Source organism: Schistocerca cancellata, chromosome 1, assembly GCF_023864275.1.
Source record: "Schistocerca cancellata isolate TAMUIC-IGC-003103 chromosome 1, iqSchCanc2.1, whole genome shotgun sequence".
Lineage (NCBI taxonomy): Eukaryota > Metazoa > Arthropoda > Insecta > Orthoptera > Acrididae > Schistocerca > Schistocerca cancellata.
Genome location: NC_064626.1, coordinates 903,748,207 through 903,775,373, shown reverse-complemented (window position 1 = coordinate 903,775,373; position 27,167 = coordinate 903,748,207). Strand labels below are relative to the sequence as shown.

Sequence of the window (27,167 nt, the reverse complement as noted above, 5' to 3'; positions counted from 1 at the left end):
GGATCACCTGCAAAGGCGAGGCAATTTACTCTAATATTACTTCTACCTAATTTGATTGATTGATCTATATTTTGACTCGACTTTTGCACTTGCCATTCTGAAATACACTTAAACAGTAATGGAGAGAGTCTATCTCCCCGTTTAACTCCAGTCTTTAAATCAAATGGCTTAGAAATTTCTTCCATGAATTTTTCAGAGCTAGTGTCAGTTATCATTTCCTTAATCAGTGTTACAGTTTTATTATCTTGTTCCTTTAAAATTTGGTAAAGAGATTCACGATGAACTGAGTCATAGGCCTTTTTAAAATCTACAAATGTACATACAATATTGTTACTGGAAATCCTTTGGTGTCTAAGGATTAGTTTTAAATTAATATTTTGTTTTGTACAGAATCTGTTTGTTCTAAAGCCTGCTTGGTGTTCACCAATTTTATGTTGTAACTGTTCTTGGGCTCAACCAAGTAAACACTAAGAGAGAATTTTATTTGTGACTGGGAGAAGAGAAGTTTCTTGGTAATTATTAATATCGGTTCTATCTCCTTTTTTATGCAATGGATGAATTAGGGAGTTTTTCCAGTCCTCAGGTATTTTCTCAGTTTGCAGGATATGACCTATTAGTTGAGTGATCTCTTTTGTAGTGTTTGGGGCAGCTGATTTTAGTAGTTCTGCAATATCATCTTCTCCAGGTGCTTTATTGTTTTAAAGTCTCTTAATTTGTTTAGTTATTTCGATTTCGTCAGGTTCTTTAGAGTTAAGGTTGGTGTTATTAGTTTGCTGTGGTTGGAATTCATACGCTAGTTGTGGACAGTTTAAAAGTTTTTTTAAAATAATTAGCAAGTACCTTACACTTTTTCTGGTTGTTAAGAGCCAAACCGACATTTTCATTTATGAAGCAAAGACGTTGACGTTGGCAACCGGTTATTTTAGTTTTGAATATTTTATAAAAGTTTTTGTATTGTTCTTTTGAATATTTTCCCCGATTTTTAAAAGTTGAGCATTTTCGTACTTTCTTTTAGTCTGTCGAATTAATTTAGGTATTTATTTTCTTACAGTTAGAATGGTGTTGTACGTAGAAAGGTGTTTTATGTATTTTCAGTTTTGTTACTATTCTAATTTTTGAATGTCTCATGCCTAGACTTAACTGCTGTTCCACAGTCCTCATTCCACCAAGGGTGTTTTTGCTTCTTTCGAAGCGGAATTAAATTTTGGGCTGTTGTAATGAACTTTTCTTTTAGGCTTTGTCAACTGTTGGATTGTTTCTTGTCAAGGTCGATTTTTACAGATGAGGTTATTTTAGCAGTTTCAAATTATGGGATAACATTTTTTGTTTTGAAGAGTTTTGAGGTTAAAGTTTTATTTTTATTCTCGTTAAATAATGTTCAGAGTCAATATTCGCCCCTTTCCTAACTTGGACATTTAAAACTTCTTTGTCATTAGGGTATGAAATTGCTGCATAATCTATTTGAAATTCCCAATAAATGTATTCTTTGCCCACCAAATTTTTTGTTTAGAAGTGTTCTTTTTAAAATTTGTTGCCATGATTTTAAGGTTAAAATTTTTGGATGTCTCAACAAGTCTTTGACCATTTTGGTTTGTCTACTTACACACAAGAAATCCACTCATCATTTGTTATATTTTTTCTCTTTACCTAATTGAGAATTAAAATCAACCATCAAAATTTTAACGTATTTTGAGGGAGTTTTCGAGATGATATTTTCTAACATTTCCCAAGCTTCATTAACTTCTTCAGGTTTTTTATGGTTATCTTCACTGACTGCCATATGGGCATTAAGTGTATGCTTTATTTGCACATTTAAGAGAAATCGTCATTAGTCTATTATTAATCGGTTTTACGTCCATCATTGAATTTAAAAGACTTTTGGGGACTGCAAAAACAACTCTCAGATGTGGTGTATTACAAAATATTCTTTTATCAGTTTTTCTTTTAAAAAGGCGATAATTACTGAAATCATCGTGTTACTGTACAACATTCGTGTTTCTTGATGTGTCAAAATTTGAAATTTCGGTTCTTTTAATGTATCTCCCAATTTATTTAGTTTACTTGGTTGTAAAAGTGCTTGTGTCTTAACTGTTGCAAAAATGTATTTGGTTTTGTTTTAAGTTGATCAGAGGACCCCAACTTCCTGTGTTGAATCACACTGCATTTTAACCTGGCCGCCCCAGGATCCGAAAGACCAGTGGCGCCAGTAATACTGGCGTAATACTGTGATAATTAGTATTCTCCATGAAGACTGTACCTGGGGTCAGGTAGGGCTGAGTAGACTCAATGAGTGAACTAAGTGTTAAGTCTGGAAGGGTTAGTTCCAGAATATAAATTTCAGCCACACCACTGCTGAAAAGATACTGACCACTTTGTGGCTTGCTACAAGACAGATGCAAAGTGGATTTGGTTTCGTTTTTGCCTTGGGCTGGGACTGCTTATTCTGTATTCACAGATGTACACCATATCTGATGGAACATTCACTATCTACCACCTGTGACCCATGCAATACCCTAGGCAAGGTGGGCTTCTTAGACTTGTAGTTGCAAAGCCTTGATTAGGCAAACGATAAAAATGTTTTTTGCTGCATGTTGAACTCCTTTCTGAGTCACTAGCGGGTTTAATAACAGGTAATAAAGACCAGTTATTCCTCTGGTGTAGGAGGTTGAGACAGCACTATTTTCTAAAACTGTAACGTATTTTTACGACGAATTTCATGAAGGAGAAGTGCATAATCGACTATTTAATAATTCTTTCAAAAACTCCATCCTTTTTGTTGTTTTCTCTCTAATGGGATTTATTACGAGACTAGGATCTTTTACTAAAGGTATCAATTCTGCCTGTTGCATGTTAAGTAGAAGATAGTCAACAAGGAGTAAGAATGGACTTACTTGAGCCCTGTGGGATTCGCTTTGTGATTTCTCCCCAGTAACTGAAGTACCCTTCCAACATTTTTTTGAATTATTTAGCACAACTTTTTGCATTTTATTTGTTAAGCATCATTCAAACCAATTGTGTGTAAAACCATCAATTCCACAAAATCTGAGTTTTTGTAAAGTTAATATGATCTACACAACCGAAAACCTTCGAAAGGTTGCAGAAAATACAAGCTGATATTTCATTATTTAGGGCTTGTAATGTTTGACAGTGACAGTATAAACAACATTCTCAATTGAACAACACTTTTGGAATCTGAACTGTGATATGCTGAGTAAATTATTTCTTCTGAAATGTGAGGCTGCTCTTGAATACATTACTTTTTCGAATAATTTGGAAATGAAGTCAATGAGGAAACTGGACTATAATTATTTAAGTCTTTCTTGTCACCTATCATACAAAGAGGGTTAACAGTTGCATATTTTAGTCTATCTGAAAAAATTCCCTGTGCTACTGATGCATTACATGTATCAGTAAGGACTGTTCCTATTAAGTCGAAAGAAATTTTCAGAATTGTGTCTGAAATTTCATCAAACCCACATGAGCTTTTGTTTTTTGTAATTTTTTAATTCAGTTAATTTTAGTGAATGATTTTAGTGGTACTTCTAGTTGCTTATAGTATTGTGGAATGACATTTTTGATATATTCTCTTGTTTCCTCAATTGAAACATTTAATCATATTTTTGCTGCTACATTTAAAAAGTGATTCTTAAAAGTACTCGCACTGTCATTTACTTTTGTTGCTATGCTATCGTGAACACTTACTGGCTGTTGTGTCTCCTATTTGTCAGTATCCCATATGATTATAATCTTATACCTGCGTTATTAATCTCTGTCAGGACGTACATACTTCTTGACATTTTAATGACTTTCCTGTAAGATTATAGTATTTTTTATTGTATGTAATTAATTTCGAATCTTTGCTTATTATGGCTATTATATAAAGTTATTTCCTTCTCTTACGGGAATTTAATTCCCTTAGTTATCCATGGCTTACTTGTTTGTTAATGGATTTTCTGGACAACTTAGTAGGAACACAACTGTTAAAAGAACTCGAATGCACAGATGATTCAGGCTGTTTTGAATATCAAAGGCTGCCTTACACAGTATTAGCTGGATGGAAATAACATCTAACATAACCTTGTAATTGATATGATGCACTGTTATTGTAGAGGTAACAACAACGACTGTTCGAAAAAGTGATTCTTAGATTCTTCTGTGGTGGTAAGGCGTTGCCGGCGCTGGTACCTTTAACGGTAATGTTGCCAACTTTCGGCGTATTTTATCGGTGCAGCGGCGCTTTGAGGCCATTTCGGCGCGCCTGGCAGTGCCGGACATATCTGCTGTAGCGAGGGCGCCGCATAGTTTGTCGCTAACGGCCAACGCGGCGGAACGCACAGACCGCCCCGGAAATTACGCCCTGCTGCTGCCAACCGCCGCCGCTTTCTGCGCCGTCACAACAGGGCTGGTGGTGCGGAGGGAGGGTCAACAGCGCTAAAAGGTGTTCCAACAGTCGTTAAATGTTTAGGTATGCTCCACATTCATAGGTAACCACCCTTCCGCTAGAGGCACTTATTAAAATAATCTGGTCTATTGTGCCGTGAAATCCAACATTTCGTCCCCATCTGCGGAGGACATAATCAAGGGGGGATATGCTTTTTTCGTTGCAAAACCTGGCTCGCCACAAACTGAAGTAAAATTCCGTTTCCTCGTGCTACCGCCTAGAGACGTGACGTCACATGAAACTTCCTGGCAGATTAAAACTGAGTGCCCGACCGAGACTCGAACTCGGGACCTTTGCCTTTCGCGGGCAAGTGCTCTACCATCTGAGCTACCGAAGCATGACTCACGTCCGGTACTCACAGCTTTACTTCTGCCAGTATCTCGTCTCCTACCTTCCAAACTTTACAGAAGCTCTCCTGCGAAACTTGCAGAACTAGCACTCCTGAAAGAAAGGATATTGCGGAGACATGGCTTAGCCACAGCCTGGGGGATGTTTCCAGAATGTTTCCACTCCACTGCAGAGTGAAAATTTCATTCTGTGACGTCACATGTTTTAAAAACTCAGTCCCAGTAAATCGGCCTTTGTCATGCGCTGTCGTCCGCTATTGCTATCACCGCATGGTGGAAGACTGTAACACATCTTCTTCAGTACCAGAATGCAGGTATAATTCAATTTCATGCCCTCCTCCTTCCGATTAAAGTTACTGGGCTTTTAGTAATCTCTATAGCCTTTTATAATATCTGCTTGTGGGCTTCTGTATTCGAGTCTTATCAAATAGAATCCGACGATCTCCTGGCTGCAAAGCATGTTCCGCAACAGCTGCTTTATCAATTCTTCCCTTCTGCAGCTGCCCTTGTGTTTTTCTAGTCGTTTCATGGTTTTATAAGACTCAGGTACTATACCATTTTCCAAATTTCTACCTCCATCCTTGCGTTCTGCTTATCTCACTTCCTAAATATTTGAAGTTGTCCACAATTTCAATTACCAGCGCTTCAATATTTATTTGTCCTTTCTCTTCCTTATCTAGTTACCCTCATGCTTTTACATTCCTCCACACTACATTTCAAGCCATATTTCTCAATTGTTTTTCGTTTGATGTATCCAGTTGTTCTTGTACTTTTATACTGTTAGTTCCCCACAACACAATAACTTCGGCAATAGCAATAACTTCATCTCTCTTTCACTATAAGCTTCTTTTGTCTCTTTCTTGATTTTCTCTCTCACCACCGTAAATAACAATGATGACCTCACATTTCCTTGTCCCAGTCCCATAACTTTTTTAAATCAATCAGCTCTTCCAGCTCAAACTTTCTGTCACACAATGTTTGAAGCATTTCAATTGTTTGTTTTCTAACTCCCCTTCTCTTCAAGGTTTCCCATTCCTTTTCTCTGGGGACAGTATCATATGACTTTACTAAATCAAGAGATGTCATCAGCAGCTCTTTCCCATACGCCCAATGCCTTTCCATCAACTATATTGTACTAAAGATTTGATCGATTATTCCTCTCATGTGACAAAGGCCGTACTGTTTATCTTTTAACTCACCCTCAAAGTTTTCCACCAATCTCCTTTACAGTATCCTAGCCATTATTTTTACTACTTGTGATTTGGATGTGATCCCTCGATAGTTATCACATACGCTCATGTCTCCTGTCTTCAACGTTGGAATTATTATTTCATTTCCCCACTCTCCAGTCACCCATTTTGTGTCCAAATGCATCTCACCAGCCTATATAACCACTGTAGCCCAGTAGGTCCAACCGATTATATCCTCTGATTACGTTATTAACTCTTGACTCTCTCCTTACACCAGTTTTGTGAAGTACTTTCCAACCTGTTACTTCTTGTAATTCCACACAGCATCCCCTTTCCCCATTAACACTCTTTTACAACACTCATGTGAATTCCACCCAGGTTTCCTTCTTGTCTTCCGCTACCCTTTTCTTACATTTGTTTTTGTCTTCCTGGTGTATCATTTTGTTTTCTTCCTTTTTGTCACTGTTACATTCTTGCCACTATTTCTTTCACCTGCTCACTCCAACATGATGGCTCCTTACTCTTCGCTCTTCCTGACATTCTGCCACAGGTAATCTGTGCAGAGCTTACAAACACCTCTTTCAATTTATCTCATTCCTCTTTCACACTTTCACAATCAGTGCTTAGGATTTCCATTTGAACTATCCTCATCTTTTCCACCACTACTTGATCATCTCCTTCAAAAGTTTCTCCCAGCTACATCTGATGACTGTGTATGACCTCACTTTATCACCAGAAAGTAGTCAGTGACTGTCTTCATCCTTCTCTCTCCTCAGTCATATTTTTTAAACTATTTTCTTCTTGAATCACATACTGTCCACAAAAAAAACATTCGTTTCACAAAAATTAGTCAGTTTCTCTCCTTCATCTTTCTTTTTCCCATATTCACAGGGACCAGTTATCTCTTCCTTCCCTTCTCTTCTGTTCCGCATCTACGCATTTAAGTCACCCAATACCATCTCTTCCAGATCCATAATATCATTCTCTAATTCGTCTAGGACTTCCTCGATGTGTGTACTTCACTCAATTACCTATCCTCAGCCGAATCTTCATCATCCTGTTCTATCGTATGAGGGCGTACTGAAAATTAAAAGCCTCCAAATTTTTATATGAATGCCTTTAAAGCTTTTTAGATAAAGCGAACATTATTAACATACTCCATCTTTATTCTACGTACTAGCAGCCCTCTACCGCTAGAAGTCTCCGAATGGTGGCGTGTTACATGCCGGTGTGTAACTTAAGTAGGTCGCTGCGTGAGAAAAAGCATACTGTAATCGAGTTGGAGCACCGTAGTCTTCAGAATGACAATGCCATGCCACACACCACAGCTGCGACACCTGCAACAATCCGACGCCTTGGGTTCACTGTCATCGATCATCCTTCATACAGTCCCGACTTGGCCTCTTCCGATTTTAGTCTCTTTGTAATATTTAAAGAATGCGTTAGAGGACTTCACTTTGATAGTGGTGAAATGATGCAAGCAGAGATGACGTTGTGGTTCCGTTAACCAAATCCAGCATTCCACAATGACGGTGTCAACAAAGTAAGCACTCGTTGAGAGAAATGTATTCGTCGCCAGGTTGACTATGTTGAGAAATAAATGAGCGGACATGAAGAATAAAAATGTCGAATGTTTATGACGCTTGTTTTACTTGAAAAGCTTTATGGGATTCCACATAGAAAATTCAGAGATATTAATTTTCGGCGCGCCATCGTTATAGGAAAAAACTTATTTCTAACAAATATTTGCTGTAAGAGGAAAGAAAAGCGATTGAATCGGCCGCACAGTAAAATTCTCAAGGGCATAAGTTGAGATGAAAGACGAAAGAAACTAATTTGTAAGAAAAGTTATTGCAATAAGTAAACTTAATGAATAGGGATGTGGTAAGCTGCGCATGGTCATTGCAGAACAATTATGTATTTTTTCACATTATTAAGACTCTGCAGACCTTTCAAGTAACTCTGGTTTCACCTTATTTTAATCAAGTGGAGGATCTCGTGCTATATTGAGTACTACAAGTGCCTCGCAATGTACTGTCAGTAAATGTAGTGTGGGGCTTACCTGATCTTCAGCGTTGCTGCAACTTAGCCATCTATTTACTAAAGTTCCATTCGATTATGCAGTGGATGAATGCCGTTACCAAAGGGTAGGTTATTATTTGTAGGTATGGGGTTCTGTGCCCCTGCAGTGCAAAATACTATAAAGAGTACTTAGAAGAGGAGAGTGGTCTTCGATGACCGTTTATCCTGTTATATATTATAGTGAAGGTTGCACTAAAACCATTCGAGGATACATGTCTATTGAAATTTGACCTGATTTGATATTATTGTACTTCTGCTGTATATTTATACCTTAATAGCAGATTCAGTTGGAACTATAGTATCTGTAGTCTCAAAATGCTTTCCTGGCTAATATCTACTTTGCCGGCCATAAGCATTATAAGTGGAAATGACATTGCTGAATTACTTCTGATCACAGAATTTATTATTATTATTCATTTCATGTTCAATATCTCATCGTTATTACATGTTTGTTCTAACAAGCACCACACTGTTCGATAGTTGCCATGGAAGACTCTTCCAGGGGGATGAAAAAATCTAGAATGGGAGAGCTAGGAACTAAGACGGATGCAACACGGTTAAAAACATATATAGTTACTAACGACACCATTTATGGTGCTAAATGAAGTACAATGACTGATGCTGACTAATAAAGAGAGTCTTCTTCGTTGATCCATTATGGACCGTGGGACAACGGCTGGCACGTATTTCTTGATGAAATAATTTACCAACAGCCGTATGTATTGTAGAAATTTATTTGATGAACTTCTTATGTGCTACCAGTTTCGGCATTACATTGATGCCATCTACAAGCCCCACACGTCATAGTCGTAAAAACGCTATACACGGAAGGAGCCATATAACTGGATCCGTGAATCAGTGAATCAAATCGTTATGCATAACGATTTGATTCATAAAATAAATTTCTACAATACATACGGCTGTAGGAAAATTATTGCATCAAGAAATAAAGAGAGTTGCTGGGCAGTGTTCAGTGTCGTTATTCGTAAAGGCATTCCCAATCTACACAAAAACGTTTTTGCTTGAAATGTTTGGGATGTGTGTGACAGAGAGAGAGAGAACTCACGAGAATGAATATGGGGCTGATGTAGGCCCAGCAGACGCGCCAGAAGATGCCGGGTTGGTGGCCGAGCATCTTCTCGATGTCCCTGGAGAAGCGGCTGACGCCGTAGAACCAGCACACGCCCACCGCCTCGACGAACACCACGAAGAGGATCGAGATGCCCGGGCCGTACACGTTCAGCAGGTTCACCAGGTACTCGCCGCCCTGCAAGTGCACACACTACCTGTACAAAAAATACACGAATACCTCATACATTTTTCATTCAGCTCCACACTAATTTACACTACTATCTTCTTTTCCTTCGTTCTATAGGTACATTTTTTCCCTAATTGTGACATCATCGATGGATTTATATGCTCTGCTGCAATTATTTCACATTGGGTAGTAAATACTTGTTATGTACGTTATTTTAAGTAGTTTTATAACTGCACTTAATAATACCGGGTGATCAAAAAGTCAGTATACATTTGAAAACTGAATAAATCACGGAATAATGTAGATAGAGAGGTACAAATTGACACACATGCTTGGAATGACATGGAGTTTTATTAGAACCAAAAAAATACAAAAGTCCAAATAATGTCCGACAGATGGCGCTACATCTGATCAGAATAGCAATAATTAGCATAACAAAGTAAGACAAAGCAAAGATGATGTCCGTTACAGGAAATGCTCAATATGTCCACCATCATTCCTCAACAATAGCTGCAGTCGAGGAATAATGTTTTGAACAGCACTGTAAAGCATGTCCGGAATTAAAGTGAGGCATTGGCGTCGGATGTTGTCTTTCAGCATCCCTAGAGATGTCGGTCGATCTCGACACACTTGCGACTTCAGGTAACCCCAAAGCCAAGCATGACGGAAGTGGCGGCTGAGCACACGATCATCACCAAACGACGAGCGCAAGAGATCTTTCAAGCGTCTAACAATATGGAGTGGTTCTAATAAAATTCCATGTCATTCCAAGCATGTGTGTCAATTTTCACCTCTCTATCTACTTTATTGCGTGATTTATTAAGTTTTCAAATTTATACTGACTTTTTGATCACCCGGTATTTGCTATTGTATTATTACTGTTTTCTTTCTAGCAGCGTCAAAGATCTTTCAGTTTAGTACTTCAGCAGTACATCGACTACAGCGGTTATAAATTTTATAAAGCATGAAGACACCTAAACATGCTGAAAATAAATCTTCCTCTCAAATTAAAAGTAAGTGCTCGACCAGGCAACAAACCCCGAACCTTTGCTTTCAGATGACAATTGCTGTGGAAAAGCAAGGCTTCTGTGTTCGTATCCTGGTGCGGCACTCACTTTCAACCTGCAAGAAAATTTTGAATCATGGCACATTCCGTTGCAGGGTTCAAATTCATTACTGAAACTGCTAAAAATCATTGCCAATCTTGAACAACAAAAGTAATGAACGTGAAATTGAAAACTTTCCTGGCCTATGGATTATTTCATAAGATTTCGGGCGAACTGTCACATGTCAGTAGATCGGTACCACGATATACATCACACTAGTGCTCCACGCATGCGCCGGCGCGGTTCACGCAAGTATATTCTCGCAAGTATACATCTGAAGGGGACCAGAAGAATGCGCGCCGAAATAGCGCGGCAGAAAGTTACTCACATCCGAAATGATGTGGGACAAAGCAGGGTAAATTTGCCTACCTTTGTGACATTAAGGATCATATATGAAAAAGCAAAACAATATTCAATCCAGAAATTGTATATTTTACATGTAAGAGACCAATACGTTGCTCTACTAACCCAAAACAAAGTACATTAAGAAATGAAAAACTGTGGAAGTTATAAAATGTAGTAAGAAAAGTGGGTATGCCACCTAATTTCGTTACAGTACGCCTAATTATGTGACACTATATACTTAACTTCGTGATAATGAACTTAATTTGGTGACAATTTTCTTTTCATTGTTATAATTCACTTGTCGCATCTTTCATTCATTTTCAAAAAAATGGCTCTAAGCACTATGGGGCTTAACGTCTCAGGTCATCAGTCCCCTAGACTTAGAACTACTTAAACCTAACCAACCTAAGGGCATCACACATATCCATGCCCGAGGCAGGATTCGAACCAGCGACAGTAGCAGCAGCGCAGTTCCGGACAGAAGCGCCTAGAACTGCTTGGCCACAGCGGCCAGTTTCATTAATTTTCAGCGTCGGTGTCACTGTCACTAATATTTGCGCAAATATTACAAATAAACATCGTTGGATGAGGTGAATTGATGGACTTACAACTTTCAACGGACTATCACAGACAAAAACAACACTGAGTACAAGCACATGATTTCTTCCACAGCTGTGTGTCTCATTACAAGGGGCGCAAATATCTTCATTTCTTTTGTCCTTTGGCTTTTGTTTTCCCTGTTTCACTGTGCTACAATGGTTAGTGGATTATTTGGTTAACGTTCAGCCTCAACCCTATTTCCTGCATTTGTATTATGAAATTAACGAACTTAACTTCCAGTTCACTCGTAAGGGCAAACGGTCTATCCCTTTTACCAATGGCCACATTGTTTTTGTCACCATCACTGCGATCTACATAATCTTTTAAAGTACTCCCTGGAATGTAGACACGTTTAGCAGCTGTGTGTGTCGATCACTTTTCTTCCAAAACCTTCTGAAGTTTTCCACAAAGGTCATCAGTTGAATAGGATTATCTTGCCCTGCTTACGAAACTAATTTTTGGCTTTTCCTTCTGACCACATTTACTGAGAGATGAAGCCATTTTTTCTGAAATGCACACAAATCTAAAGAGCTATTTTCGTTTTCCTAAGTAAATGATTCAGTAATAGGGCATTTAAATCCTGCTATTCTTCTTCTTCTTTCGAATAACTCATTTGGAGGGTACAATGAATCAACTTTGGCTACTCTTCATTGTATTAGATTTCTTCAGTTTCCAAATTTCCTTCATCCTTTTAGAGTGTTGTTCCCTTTCTTCTTGAGTCCACTTTCGTCTAGTTATTTTCTTTCTCTTCTGAAATTCTGCCTTTTGAACTGCCTTTCTGAAATGTGTTCTGTTTTCTATTGTGTCTATTGTAACTCCAGCATTTTCAATGTCCTTTTCAGTCTCTATGAACCATGCTGGCTTGGATTTGTAGCTATCGAGTAATGTGAATATCCGCTTGGTTAGTCTGTTGTTATCCATTCTGAATATATGTCCAAAATACTGTATATTGAATGAAATTACACGTATGTTCCATTGATAATACAACTGCATATAAATGTCTGACTAATTATCTAAACAACTTAAGTTAATGACGTATTTTCCTCCACTCAACAAACAATTAACTACCTGTTCTGCACACGGCGTTCTTTAAAGCCCAGAACGTCTTTCCACTGTGAAGACGTTCCTGCCATTCGTCTGTGTGCAGAAGGCCTACCTTACTTAAGGACAAAGTGTGTGTCTGTTGTCACGAAATCGAGTATGTCATAGGATTACGTAGGTTTACCCTAATGAATGTTGTTTAGGTAACGAGGGTACGTATTATGCTCGAAAGAAGAAACTAATTAAGCTCGGAAAGGCCACAAAATTTACAGAAATGTAGATGTAAAACCTAAATGTTTATCTTACAGTACTCTGGCATAAGGGTGAAAGTAAGAAATATAAATATGCAAACGATGAAATCGGACGGTATTAGCATAGAAATGAAGGAACAATATATTCGTAGAAGAACAGACTGGTTAGTCAGGAAATCGTCAAATGTGTCGTATAACACCCACATCACAGGATGCTGCGTTACGATTACCCGACACACGTTATCGATTACCATGATGAGGCCTTAGAACCTCGATATCGGTTACAAATACATACAAAACAGTAAACCGCAGATTATTAACGCAAAATAGTAACAGTAAATAGTTTCCATTCTTAACGCAAAGTAGTAAAAACCATTGTCATAGAAAATTACAAGTGGGTGCACGAAGATTTATCGCAATGTTGCGTTAGTTAAATCTATAAGTATTGTCAAGTGAAGGCGAGGTACGTGACAATAATAGATTCAAGTCCTTCTTCTGAAGGATAAAAGAAAAAGCAGAACAATAAAACAGAAGTATAACAGATTGAGCTGGTGAAAAAAGCCGATTAAGAAAAGCAGTCTCAAATGGAGCGCTGCAGCATTTGACTTCATACAAATTACGAAGAGCAGGTGAGATACTTTCTGAGAATGGGAACGTAGTGGACGGTATTATTAAAGAATATTGTTTGATGTAAAGTCCAAAACAATGAAAATTCAAAAGAACTGGTACCAGCCAGACTTTGTTTTGTTGTTGTAAATTTTCAACTAAAAAAACGTACAGAAGAAGATATTGTACAGTCACTTGATTACCGTCATTACTTTCTCGATGTATGAATAGACCTCGTGCCTAACGAAAATCTACCTATGGCGGTGTCGTCATTGCGTACAGCTTTGGAGATCGTTGTTAGAGATATGGCACGCAGGAGATTAGAGTACGAGAGAACGGGGATACGACCGAAGCGAAGACGTCCGCTTGGAAAGAGCTGAAAATTCCTTCCTGGGCCCGGATTACTCAGCCTTGATAATCTGAAAACGTGGCAATAGAGTAGAGCCGTAAAGATACAATCTGGATAAGCGATCTTTTAATATCTTACTGGCTCACACTTCTGCAGAACATTTTCTGTTGCAGAATGTCGTATGTAGCTTCATGAAATCGTATGACAGATGTTACTCAAAAGATATGAAATGAAATTCACTTCTTGCGAGCCGACCCATGTGGCCGAGCGGTTCTAGGCGCTACAGTGTGGAGCCGCGTGACCACTACGGTCGCAGGTTCGAATCCTGCCTTGGGCACGGATGTGTGTGATGTCCTTAGGTTAGTTAGGTTTAAGTAGTTGTAAGTTCTAGGGGACTAATGACCTCAGAAGTTAAGTCCCATAGTGCTCAGAGCCATTTGAACCAATCACTTCTTGCGAACTGAAGAAGACTAAGTTATGTGAGGAGAGGAGGTTTGATAGAAATGGACAAATAAAGTCAAAGGAAAAGAAACAGCACCTGTCTATTTTAGTCTTAGAGTTACTGTAGATTTTGGTCGAATGGAGATAACACGAAGTAAACGACGAGTGACTGCATAGGTAAAAGTGCATTTGAAGTGAAAGCAGCAGGAAGGACAAGAAACGGTAATGTAGAAAAGAAGCACGATACAGAATAGGAGTATTGCAGGGTGTGTCAGACTAACACAATGAGCGTGGGACAAAAGATGATATGGTCCAGGCCAATCGGTCCAGAAAAACTGAAATTGGTAGTGCAACGGGTGGACCATCTATAATGAATGTTCATTATTCTGCAGAAATTTCTATTTCTGGAAAAATATTTCACTGACAGTCTCAGCACAGCTGTGAAAATAGTTTTAATACAGGAAATTGATAATCCGATGAGGTATAACAGTATACACAACTGCGGTATTAGAAATTACTCACTAATCACAATGTGATGGAATGAGTTTTGCGGACCGTATATCTAGCAGAGTAATATGAAAATAATCAGCGGCGAGAATAAGAAATAGTCTGTTACGGTGAAAAGACGCTATCTTAGTTATAATGGGTGTAGCAGTGCAGTCGATGGCCGTCGAATGAAAGCGAATAGGTTGGAATGACAATCTTGCAATTTCACAACTGAAGGAAGTTACTGTTTAGAGAGAAAACGCAATGTGTGCACCGTGGTAGTCCAGGAAGGCGTTAAATGAATACCGGTTATCGGTACACAGACCAGTCGGCGAAGAGAATCCAGTGCTATTTCTGCAGAGACTGCTTCATTTTTCACGAAAACAGAAGTCATTTTCATGCATGAAACACTTTATTTCTTTTCATTTGCTGTTATATAATATCAACTCCTTTAGAATTATCAAGCGCCATCCCGTAAAAAAGTTACATTAACTGCAGAACTATGTCACGATGACGGCGTAATGTTCAGCTATATTCTAGAAAGTGTACGATATGCCAACGTCTTTTGTATGCCGCCCATCGTGGCACGTAGTTACATTACTGTGTTGTACAGTATGACAGAGACCGACGACTGCAGGTGGTGATGTTCTTCGGTCGTGGTCGCTTCGGATATCATATTCTGTACAAGAACATCGCAGCGAAATTGGTCATTAAGAGACATTTCTGGAGACACTGGAGAGAAATGTTTTCGTTTTCAGCGATACAGTGGTCTCTGACTTCAGTCTCACGCCTGATAATGACAGAAGGCACTGGATTTTTTTTTTTTTTTTTTTTTTTTTTTTTTTGTGAGCAAAATTTTAGCCTATGAACTGTGGTAACAACGTGATTTAATGTATTACTGCCTCTTGTTGCCTTATTCGAAATTCTCAGCTGCTACTTCAGTCTATGCTTTGGGTATTGCCAACTGCCAGTCCTGAACGATTTCCTTAGTAGGAAACTACTGGACCAATTGGTTGCTTGAAGTTTTCCAGGCCATAGTTTAAATTGTCATTATTGTCTGGCCCGTATTCAAATGGCTCTGAGCACTATGGGACTTAACTTCTGACGTCATCAGTCCCCTAGAACTTAGAACTACTTAAACCTAACTAACCTAAGGACATCACACACAGCCATGCCCGAGGCAGGATTCGAACCTGCGACCGTAGTGGTCGCGCGGTTCCAGACTGTAGCGCCTAGAACCGCTCGGCCAACCCGGCCGGTCGGCCCGTATTCCTTGAAGCACGTATTAACATGTTTTTGAGGCTTGTTGAATTAACACCTTCTGTTTTTGTGTTTTAGAAGCTTGTCCTGTTACTTTGCGTTCTCTCCCGTGTGTACAACGACCTGCCTGAGGAGACGGGGGAGCTGGGTCTGTTGATTGTTGGAGAGTAAAAGGGAGGGCTCGTACCAAGAGCGGCAGTTCATGGGTAATGAAAGGAAACCTTTGTAATCCTGCTTTGAGTACACGCCTCCAGTTATAATCATTATCTCTTGATGCATTTGTAGTTGCCTGAGTGGTGGCTTAATTTTAAAACCATGAGTTTGTTTAATGTTGTTTAATGATCCTGTGTTGAACTATTACAGAAGTTAACTAAAGTCATTTACTTGTCAGCTTGCATTTGTTTTTGAGATTTCTATATTTAATTAGAGTAATGTTTTTATGAGAAATTTTGTCTTAAAATGTTATACTCTGTCCATTTTTTTTCTAGTAAGTACCAAGGAATGAAACCTGCTGAGAAAGTTACATTGTAGTAAAGTCAATCATGTTTGAGAATTGTGGCCTAGTCCTTTCATTAACTGAACCTTTCTTGTGCTAGCGTGAGGTTGCGCTACAGAGTCATCTGAGCTGCCCAGACAATGGAGAGTGAGGGCGTGAGTGCATCGCTGGAATGCAGCTGACTCTCCACTCAAAACGCCGTCGTCTAGAATGCTGGCGTGGTAGTTCAGCGTGTTCGGTCAGAGGGCTGGCTGCTCTACGTAATAAAAAGAGACAGTATTCAACGATGAACTTGAAGGGCTATCATGTGACTAACGTCCAGACCAGATGTCGAGAACAATAACTAACTAAGTGAAGAAAAAAAAAGGGGTTAGCGTCTTTGACTAATGAGCGATACGACCTCGGTCCCAGGTAAAATACATGCCACTACTTAAATTTTTAATAAAAATAATAAAAAATGGCAACCGAAGACTTCCGGCATAAGACGTTACCATTGTTCTTCTAATGGCCTTCTCAAACAGGACGGAGGAGCGGATAGAGCTCCAGGGAGCTCTTTTGCCCTTGAAGTCGAAAACCACCCCTATAAGGCGGAGGAATCAGCAATAATCAACGTCATGAGAATGCAGAAGGCAACAGGAACCACTGGATAAAAGCACATAATATGTATCCACAGGACATGTGTCCTGTAATTTAAAAAGCGTCACGATGATCTCTACATTGGAAAAAGATTCCAGAGTAGTCCCCGATTCGGATTCTGGGGGGGGACTGCGAAGGGGAAGGTGACGATGAGAGAAAGATTGAATAACGAACGAAATATTTACGTTCTACGAATCGGGGCGTAGAATGTCAGAAGTTTGAAAGTGGTAGGGAAACTAGAAAACCTGAAAAGGGAAATGCTAAGGCTCAGTCTAGATATAGTGGGCATCAGTGAGGTGAAATGGAAAGAAGACAAGGATTTTTAGTCAGACGAGTATAGGGTGATATTAACAGCAGCAGAAAATGGTATAACATGAGTAGGATTCCTTACAAATAGGAAGGTAGGGTAGAGAGTAAGCTACTATGAACAGTTCAATGATTTGGTTGTTCTCATCAGAATCGACAGCAAATCAACTGTGACAACGATTTTTCAGGTATAAGTGCCGACGTAGCTAGCATAAGATGAAGATATAGAGCAAGCATATGAGGATATTGAATGCGTAACTCAGTACGTATAGGAAGGAGAAAACAGAACAGTCATGGTGGCTGGAGTGCGATCGTATGGGAAGAAGTAGAGAAAGAGTTATGGGAGAATATGGGCTTAGTAGTAGGAATTAGAGAGGAGAAAAACTAATTGAGTTCGGCGACAAATTTGAGTTAATAATAACGAATACTCTATTCAAGAATCAAAAGAAGAGGCAATATACTAGGAAAAGACCGTCAGTTATGGGAGGATTCCAGTTAGATTATACCATGGTCACGCAGAGATTGCGAAACCAGATATTGCATTGTAAGGCCTACCCAGGAGCAAATATAGACTCAGATCACAATTTAGTAATGATGAAGAGTAGGCTGAAGTTTAAGAGGTTAGTAAGGAAGAATCAATGCGCGAAGAAGTGGAATACGGAACTTCTAAGAAATGAAGCGATACGCTTGAAGTTCTCTATGGCAATGGACACGATAATAAATAGCTCTGTAGCCAGTTTAGTTGAAGGGGAATGGACATCTCTAAAAGATACAATTACGCAAATTGTAAAGAAAAGTATAGGTACCGGTACAAGGAAGGTAACTGCGAAGAAACCATGGGTAACAGAAAAAAATACTTCAGTTTATCGATGAAAGAAGGGAGTACTAAATTGTTTAAGGAAATTCTGCAATACTGAAACACAAGTTACGTAGGAATGAAATAAACAGGAAGTGCAGGGAAGCTATGGCGAAATGGCTACAGGAAAATGTGAAGAAATCGAAAGAGATATTATTGTTGGAAGGACTGACTCGGTATATAGAAAAGTCGAAACAACCTTCAATAAAATTAAAAGTGAAGATGATGGCTCTAAGAGTGCAATGGGAATACCACTGTCAAATGCAGAGGAGAGGGTGAATAAGTGGAAAGAGTACACCAAACGTCTCTATGAGCGGGTGGACTTGGTTGATGACATACTAGAAAGAGAAAGAGGAGTCGACAAGGAAGAGGTAGGGATCCAGTATTATAATCAGAATTTAAAAGAGCTTTGGAAGAAACATGATCAAATAAGGCTGACGGGACAGATAACATTTCATCGGAATTAGTAAAATCATTGGGGAAGTGGCAACAAAACGAATAGTGACGTTTGTGTGTAGAATGTATCAAACTGGTGATATACCATCTGAGTTTCAGAAAAACATCAAGAGAGCAAAACCCGGTAGAGCGAGAATTATCACACAATCAGCTTAAGAGCTAATGCATCCAAGCTGCTGAGAAGCATGATATACAGAAGAATGAGAAAGAAAATTAATGATCTGTTAGGTGGTGAACACTTTGGCTTTAGGAAACTTAAAGGCAATAGAGCAGCAGTTCTGACGTTGCGTTTCATAATGGAAGGAAATGGCTCTGAGCACTATGGGACTTAACTGCGGAGGTCATCAGTCCTCTAGAACTTAGAACTACTTCAACCTAAGGACATCACACACATCCATGCCCGAGGCAGGATTCGAACCTGCGACCGTAGCGGTCACGCGGTTCCAGACTGTAGCGCCTAGAACCGCTCGGACACTCCGGCCGGCATAATGGAAGGAAGACTGAGAAAAATCAAGATACATTCATATGGCTTGTCGACCTGCAGGAAGCTATCGACAGTATAAAATGGTGCAAGATGTTCGAAATTCTGAGAAAAATGGGGTTCAGCTATAGGGAAAGCCAAGCACTATACAATATGTCCAAGAATCAAAAGGAAACAATAAGAATGGAAGACCAAATACGAAATGCTCCGATTAAAAAGAGTATAACACAGAGATGTCGTCTTTCGACCCGACTGGTCAATCTATACATGTAAGGAGTGATGATGGAAATAAAAGGAAGGTTCAATAGTGGGATTAAAATTCAAGGTGATATGATATCAGTGCTAAAATATACTGATAACATAGCTGTCCTCAGTGGAAAAGAAGAATTAGAGGATGTGTTGAATGGAATGAACAATCTAATGTGTACAGAATATGGAATGGAGAGTAAATCGAAGAGAGACGAAAGTAATGAGAAGCAGCAGAACTGGGAATCACGAAGTACAGGAAATTAATGAAATCTGCTCCCTAGGCAGCAAAATAACGCGTGACGGGCGTAGCAAGGCCATAAGAGGAGACTGTTGTTGTTGTTGTGGTCTTCAGTCCTGAGACTGGTTTGATGCAGCTCTCCATGCTACTCTATCCTGTGCAAGCTTCTTCATCTCCCAGTATCTACTGCAACATACAACCTTCTGAATCTGCTTAGTGTATTCATCTCTTGGTCTCCCTCTACGATTTTTACCCTCCACACTGCCCTCCAATGCTAAATTTGTGATCCCTTGATGCCTCAAAACATGTCCTACCAACCGATCCCTTCTTCTAGTCACGTTGTGCCACAAACTTCTCTTCTCCCCAATCCTATTCAATACCTCCTCATTAGTTACGTGATCTACCCACCTTATCTTCAGCATTCTTCTGTAGCACCACATTTCGAAAGCTTCTATTCTCTTCTTGTCCAAACTAGTTATCGTCCATGTTTCACTTCCATACATGGCTACACTCCATACAAATACTTTCAGAAACGACTTCCTGACACTTAAATCTATACTCGATGTTAACAAATTCCTCTTCTTGAGAAACGCTTTCCTTGTCATTGCCAGTCTACATTTTATATCCTCTCTACTTCGACCATCATCGGTTATTTTACTCCCTAAATAGCAAAACTCCTTTACTACTTTAAGTGTCTCATTTCCTAATCTAATTCCCTCAGCATCACCCGACTTAATTTGAATACATTCCATTATCCTCGTTTGCTTTTGTTGATGTTCATCTTATATCCTCCTTTCAAGACACTGTCCATTCCGTTCAACTGCTCTTCCAAGTCCTTTGCTATCTCTGACAGAATTACAATGTCATCGGCGAACCTCAAAGTTTTTTATTTCTTCTCCATGAATTTTAATACCTACTCCGAATTTTTGTTTTGTTTCCTTTACTGCTTGCTCAATATACAGATTGAATAACATCGGGGAGAGGCTACAACCCTGTCTTACTCCTTTCCCAACCACTGTTTCCCTTTCATGCCCCTCGACTCTTATAACTGCCATCTGGTTTCTGTACAAACTGTAAATAGCCTTTCGCTCCCTGTATTTTACCCCTGCCACCTTCAGAATTTGAAAGAGAGTATTCCAGTTAACACTGTCAAAAGCTTTCTCTAAGTCTACAAATGCTAGAAACGTAGGTTTGCCTTTTCTTAATCTTTCTTCTAAGATAATTCGTAGGGTCTGTATTGCTCACGTGTTCCAACATTTCTACGGAATCCAAACTGATCTTCCCCGAGGTCGGCTTCTACCAGTTTTTCCATTCGTCTGTAAAGAATTCGCGTTAGTATTTTGCAGCTGTGACTTATTAAACTGATAGTTCGGTAATTTTCACATCTGTCAACACCTGCTTTCTTTGGGATTGGAATTATTATATTCTTCTTGAAGTCTGAGGGTATTTCGCCTGTCTCATACATCGTGCTCACCAGATGGTAGAGTTTTGTCATGACTGGCTCTCCCGAGGCCGTCAGTAGTTCAAATTGAATGTTGTCTACTCCCGGGGCCTTGTTTCGACTCAGGTCTTTCAGTGCTCTGTCAAACTCTTCACGCAGTATCTTATCTCCCATTTCATCTTCATCTACATCCTCTTCCATTTCCATAATATTGTCCTCAAGTACATCGCCCTTGTATAAACCGTCTATATACTCCTTCCACCTTTCTGCCTTCCCTTCTTTGCTTAGAACTGGGTTTCCATCTGAGCTCTCGATATTCATACAAGTGGTTCTCTTCTCTCCAAAGGTCGCTTTAATTTTCCTGTAGGCAGTATTTATCTTACCCCTAGTCAGATAAGCCTCATTATCCTTACATTTATCCTCTAGCCATCCCTGCTAGTCATGTTGCCCTTCCTGTCGATCTCATTTTTGAGACGTTTGTATTCCTTTTTGCCTGCTTCATTTACTGCATTTTTATATTTTCTCCTTTCATCAATTAAATTCAATATTTCTTCTGTTACCCAAGGATTTCAACTAGCCCTCGTCTTTTTACCTACTTGATCCTCTGCTGCCTTCACTACTTCATCCCTCAGAGCTACCCATTCTTCTTCTACTGTATTTCTTTCCCCCATTCCTGTCAATCGTTCCCTTATGCTCTCCCTGAAACTCTGTACAACCTCTGGTTCTTTCAGTTTATCCAGGTCCCATCTCCTTAAATTCCCACCTTTTTGCAGTTTCTTCAGTTTCAATGTGCAGTTCATAGCCAATAGATTGTGGTCAGAATCCACATCTGCCCCTGGAAATGTCTTACAATTTAAAACCTGGTTCCTAAATCTCTGTCTTACCATTATATAATCTATCTGATACCTTTTAGTATCTCCAGGATTCTTCCAGGTATACAACCTTCTTTTATGATTCTTGAACCAAGTGTTGGCTATGATTAAGTTGTGCTCTGTGCAAAATTCTACCAGGCGGCTTCCTCTTTCATTTCTTACCCCCAATCCATATTCACCTACTACGTTTCCTTCTCTCCCTTTTCCTACACTCGAATTCCAGTCACCCATGACTATTAAATTTTCGTCTCCCTTCACTATCTGAATAATTTCTTTTATTTCATCATACATTTCATCTATTTCTTCATCATCTGCAGAGGTAGTTGGCATATAAACCTGTACTACTGTAGTAGGCATGGGCTTTGTGTCTATCTTGGCCACAATAATGCGTTCACTATGCTGTTTGTAGTAGCTAACCCACACTCCTATTTTTTTATTCATTATTAAACCTACTCCTGCATTACGCCTATTTGATTTTGTATTTATAACCCTGTAATCACCTGACCAAAAGTCTTGTTCCTCCTGCCACCGAACTTCACTTATTCCCACTATATCTAACTTTAACCTATCCATTTCCCTTTTTAAATTTTCTAACCTACCTGCCCGATTAAGGGATCTGACATTCCACGCTCCGATCCGTAGAACGCTAGTTTTCTTTCTCCTGATAACGACGTCCTCCTGAGTAGTCCCCACCCGGAGATCCGAATGGGGGACTATTTTACCTCCGGAATATTTTACCCAAGAGGACGCCATCATCATTTAATCATACAGTAAAGCTGCATGTCCTCGGGAAAATTTACGGCTGTAGTTTCCCCTTGCTTTCAGCCGTTCGCAGTACCAGCACAGCAAGGCCGTTTTGGTTAATGTTACAAGGCCAGATCAGTCAATCATCCAGACTGTTGCCCCCGCAACTACTGAAAAGGCTGCTGCCCCTCTTCAGGAACCACACGTTTGTCTGGCCTCTCAACAGATACCCCTCCGTTGTGGTTGCACCTACGGTACGGCCATCTGTATCGCTGAGGCTCGCAAGCCTCCCCACCAACGGCAAGGTCCATGGTTCATGGGGGGGGGGGGGGGGGTAGAGGAGACTAGCACTGGCAAAAAGGGCACTCCTGGCCAGTATCGAGCAGAAGCCTTAATTTGAGGAAGAAATTTCTGAGAATGTACGTTTGGAGCACAGCATTATATGGTAGTGAAACAAGGGCTGTGGGAATATCGGAACAGAACAGAATCGAAGCATTTGAGATGTGGTGCTGCAGAAGAATGTTGAAGTTCTCCGCAGAAATGACGAGGAAAGCAGTACATGGAAAACACTGACAAAGAGAAGAGACAATGTTGTAGGACATCTGGTAAGACATCAGGGAATAACTTTCATGGTACTATATGGAGCTGTAGAGTGCCAAAATTGTAGGGGAAGACTAGGATTGGAATACATGCAACAAATAATTGAGCACGTAGGATCATCCCTATCTCCCAGATAATACTTGTACATGAGGTTGAGACACTGGGGGGGGGGGGGAGGGGGGGGACACTTTAGACCTATGCACAGATGATACTACCATCTCGGCTTCAGCCTTTTAATTTTATTGCTTAATTCAGAAGGAAAGACAAATAAACTATGCAAAATTGAGTCAAAAATGAGTTCGAAAGAGTTCAAAATTATTCAGTCACTAGGTGCACCACCATAAAAGTATTTATAAATATTAATACGCTTCAGAATATTATGAGCCTCGAAGTGAATGAGTAGCGCTATTTTTTTTTATCCATGATTACAGTTTATAATTTGATTTGCTAGTGGCTCGGTTTCATCATCCTCTGACTTGCAATTGGGCAGTAGAATACAAAACTCAGCCGGCCGGGGTGGCCAAGCGGTTAAAGGCGCTACAGTCTGGAACCGCGCGACCGCTGCGGTCGCAGGTTCGAATCCTGCCTCGGGCATGGATGTGTGTGATGTCCTTAGGTTAGTTAGGTTTAAGTAGTTCTAAGTTCTAGGGGACTGATGACCATAGAAGTTAAGTCCCATAGTGCTCAGAGCCATTTAATACAAAACTCATATTGACTAAAGAGTGTAATGAGTCATCGTTAATGATTATCAGAATTATGAGAGTGGCCGTTGTCTTACTGCCCCCGGTGACGCTACTGAAGAACGACCAGAAGCTGCAAATTGTGATAGAGACCCAAAACCTTACGTACCTATTGCAATAGTTAGAAAGACGAAAGGTCAGAATTTGTTGTCTTGTACATTGTGAGATCATTAGGGATACAGCACTAGCTTAGTTGGGAAAGGATGAGAAAACTATTGGACATGTTCTATATTTAAATCTACCTGGATTCTCTGCAAGCCATACTAGAGTGTCGGCAGAAGATTCATCGAACCACCTTCACAATAATTCTCTATTATTCTACTCTCGAACAGCGAGGAGAAAAAACGGACACCTATATCTTTCCATGCGAGCTCTGATTTCCCTTACTTTATGATCGTTTCTGCCTATGTAGGTCGGTGTGAACAAAATATTTTTACATTCAGAGGAGGAAGGAACTATATCATTATACATTGTTAGTGATTTGGGGAAAGTATGCAAAACCAAATTCTCGTGGCCGGTAGATAACCCACTGCGTGAAATGTGAAATCATTGTTAGATCTAACAAGTGCAAGCTAATCATTTTACCGCACATTTGTAGGGACACACACACACACACACAAACACACACACACACACACACACACACACATTCATGCATGGAGAGAGCAGGGTGTTGACTGGGAAAGGACAGAATTACCACAACAAAGGTGAGGTAATGTCGTGCCCCTACAGGTTGACTTGGTTCTTCCAATCCATGTACATCTGGGCCGACGGTTTTCTTTGACTAATTTTCTGAAAAAATATCTCGCTGAGTACGGGAATTATGTTTCCCACTACTCCAAGTCTAAACAAAAGAATTAAGGAATTGCAAATTGTTTAAATGTATGTAGAACTATTGAATCTTATTTAAATCATGAATAAGGAACGAGTTGGTGATATTATTGCTGGTTGGCGAAGTAGTGGTTTCCACATTAAATTTGCGTTCAGAAGGAATCGAATTCAAATCTACTTCCGGCCAAACTGATTTAGGTTTTCTGTGGTGTCCCAAAATTGTGATGTCAGCTGATAAACTTCTAGCAACAATTTTCTGGGATTTTGAAAGGTTCATTCTGTTCGATGCTATCCCTCATGCTCCAGTGATTAACTGTGATGTCTGTTGTGAAATTCTCAGGAAACCGGAGAAACGATTAGAGCGTGTTAGTGCCCTCAGAAATGCAAACGTACTTCACCATTTCCTCGATAACACAAGGCCACACACAAGCCTGCGCGCCAGAGTGCAGAACAAACGACTTGGGTGGACTGCTTTTCTTCATCCGCCCTGCAGCTCAGATCTGACACCTTCCGGCTTCCATGTATCTGGCCCAACGAAGGATGGACACAGCGGGAAGCACTAGAGCGATGACGGGGAAGTTATTGAGCCAGTAAGATAGCACGATAGTGAGACATGAGCTCTCACTTTAAGATGACGTTAGGCCATACAGCTGAAAGAAAACTATGTTGGAAAGAAGGGCTTTATAAGAACAAAATTGGAGAAAAATTGGGCATATTTAAATCTCAGATAAAGCAATAGTGCACTGAAATAAAAATGTGTTGCAAAAATTATTGAACGACTCTAGTTAGTAAAATACTAATTTGACAATTCTTAGTAATTGACAGTCAGTCAACTAGTGAAACCGATGTTATATCTGGGGCTGCAAAAGGGAGCTTTATAGACACTCTGCTGTTGTTAATCTATGTCAGCGAGTTAGAAGACCATTCGAATGATGCTCATAGATTTTGTGTTGACGGTGCTATAGCTTAGCGCCTAGTAAAGTCTTAGAAGGGGAAAAAGAATTATAAAATGCTTTAGATCAGATATCTGCATGGTGCGAAAAGTGTAATTTGGCCCTTAACAATAACGAGTGCGAGATCCTATATATGATTAATAAAAAATCCATTAAATTGCAGTTAAATGATAAATCTCACAGTTTGAAAGGTCTTAGATTCAACTAAACACGTAGAGATTACGATTACGAACAGCTTAAATTGGGGACTGTCACATAGAAAATGTTGTGAGGAAATAGAACCAAAGACTGTGTTTTACTGGTAGAACACTTAAAAGATGCACAAATTTAGTAAAGAGAGTGCCTACACTACGCTTGTCTGTATCTTCTGAAGTACTACTGTGTGGTAAAAGATCCCTACTTTATAATATTGACAGAGAACATCGAGAAAGTTCATAGAAGAGCAGCTTGTTTCGTATTATCATGAATTGTGGGAGACAGTGTCACAGATATGATAAGTGAGAATGGAAATCATTAAAACAAAGGCTTTTTCGTAGCGACTGGTCATTCCACAAGATCACAGTCGCCAAATATGTTGACTTCCATTTAACTGGGAATGAATGATGATCTTGACAAGAGACGCCAGAGCTCGCACAGAAGGATTTAGGGGTTCGTTGTCCCCATGTGCTGTTTGGGATTGGACTGATAGAGAAATAGACTGAAAGTGATTGTATGAAACCTTCGCCAAGCACTTAAATGTGAACTACGGGGTAATCAAATGCATGCACGAGGGCTTTCTGGAGTCGATCGCGAGATGGAAACCACAGTGAAAATCCGTTGTAGCATTGCACAGATATGTTGGTGTACAATGTCTCTAGTATTCCCGTCGATCGCGCCAAATCGCTCTTTTCAGTTCTGAGGGCACAGAGTTTTGATTGTTTGTGAGAGATTTCGTCTGGTTTCATGCAACACCACTTAACTGTCATACATTTACTTCTTCATGGCAATCCTCGGTTTCTCCCTGCAGGGACAATGAAGACGCTCCTGTAGCGTTTTCGATGAGACGTGTTTGATCTCCCACCTCCAGCCCAGTCGTAGCTCCCTCCGATTTTCATCTCTGTTCAAGTGAACCGCTCAGACAACAAGTTGCGGAGCAGCGTAGAGAATTGGGTAAAGCACAGGCGGCTGCCTTCTAGAACGAGGGTATTGGAAAGTTGGTACAATGCTACGACAGATGTCTCCGTCCGAGTGCCGACTATGTAGAGAAGTAGCTGGAAAGTGTGGATCGGATGTAGAAGTACATCTTAGTGCCACGAACCGCAGTCATAAAAGCTATTAGGCGTGGGGAAGGCGAAGGAGCGGCACGTGTTTAGGTGTGAGGCCTGTGCCAGTGGCGCCGCGCTGCGGGGGATGCTCTCAATCCACTCGAGGGCGCTGCGAGGGCGGCAGCGGCGGCGGCGGCGGCGGAGGCAGCATGAATAATGCA

At 40.0% G+C, this 27,167-nt stretch overlaps 1 protein-coding gene across 1 annotated transcript in view; it reads right to left on the bottom strand.

The window, feature by feature from the left end:
- LOC126113047 (sodium-dependent serotonin transporter-like) overlaps nucleotides 1-27,167 on the bottom strand; it is a 519,069-nt gene that overhangs the window by 39,965 nt on the left and 451,937 nt on the right. The window contains exon 10 of the mRNA XM_049915015.1: nucleotides 9,127-9,327. Within this exon, the coding sequence (XP_049770972.1) occupies nucleotides 9,127-9,327 (201 nt within the window). The remainder of the gene's footprint in view (nucleotides 1-9,126; nucleotides 9,328-27,167) is intronic.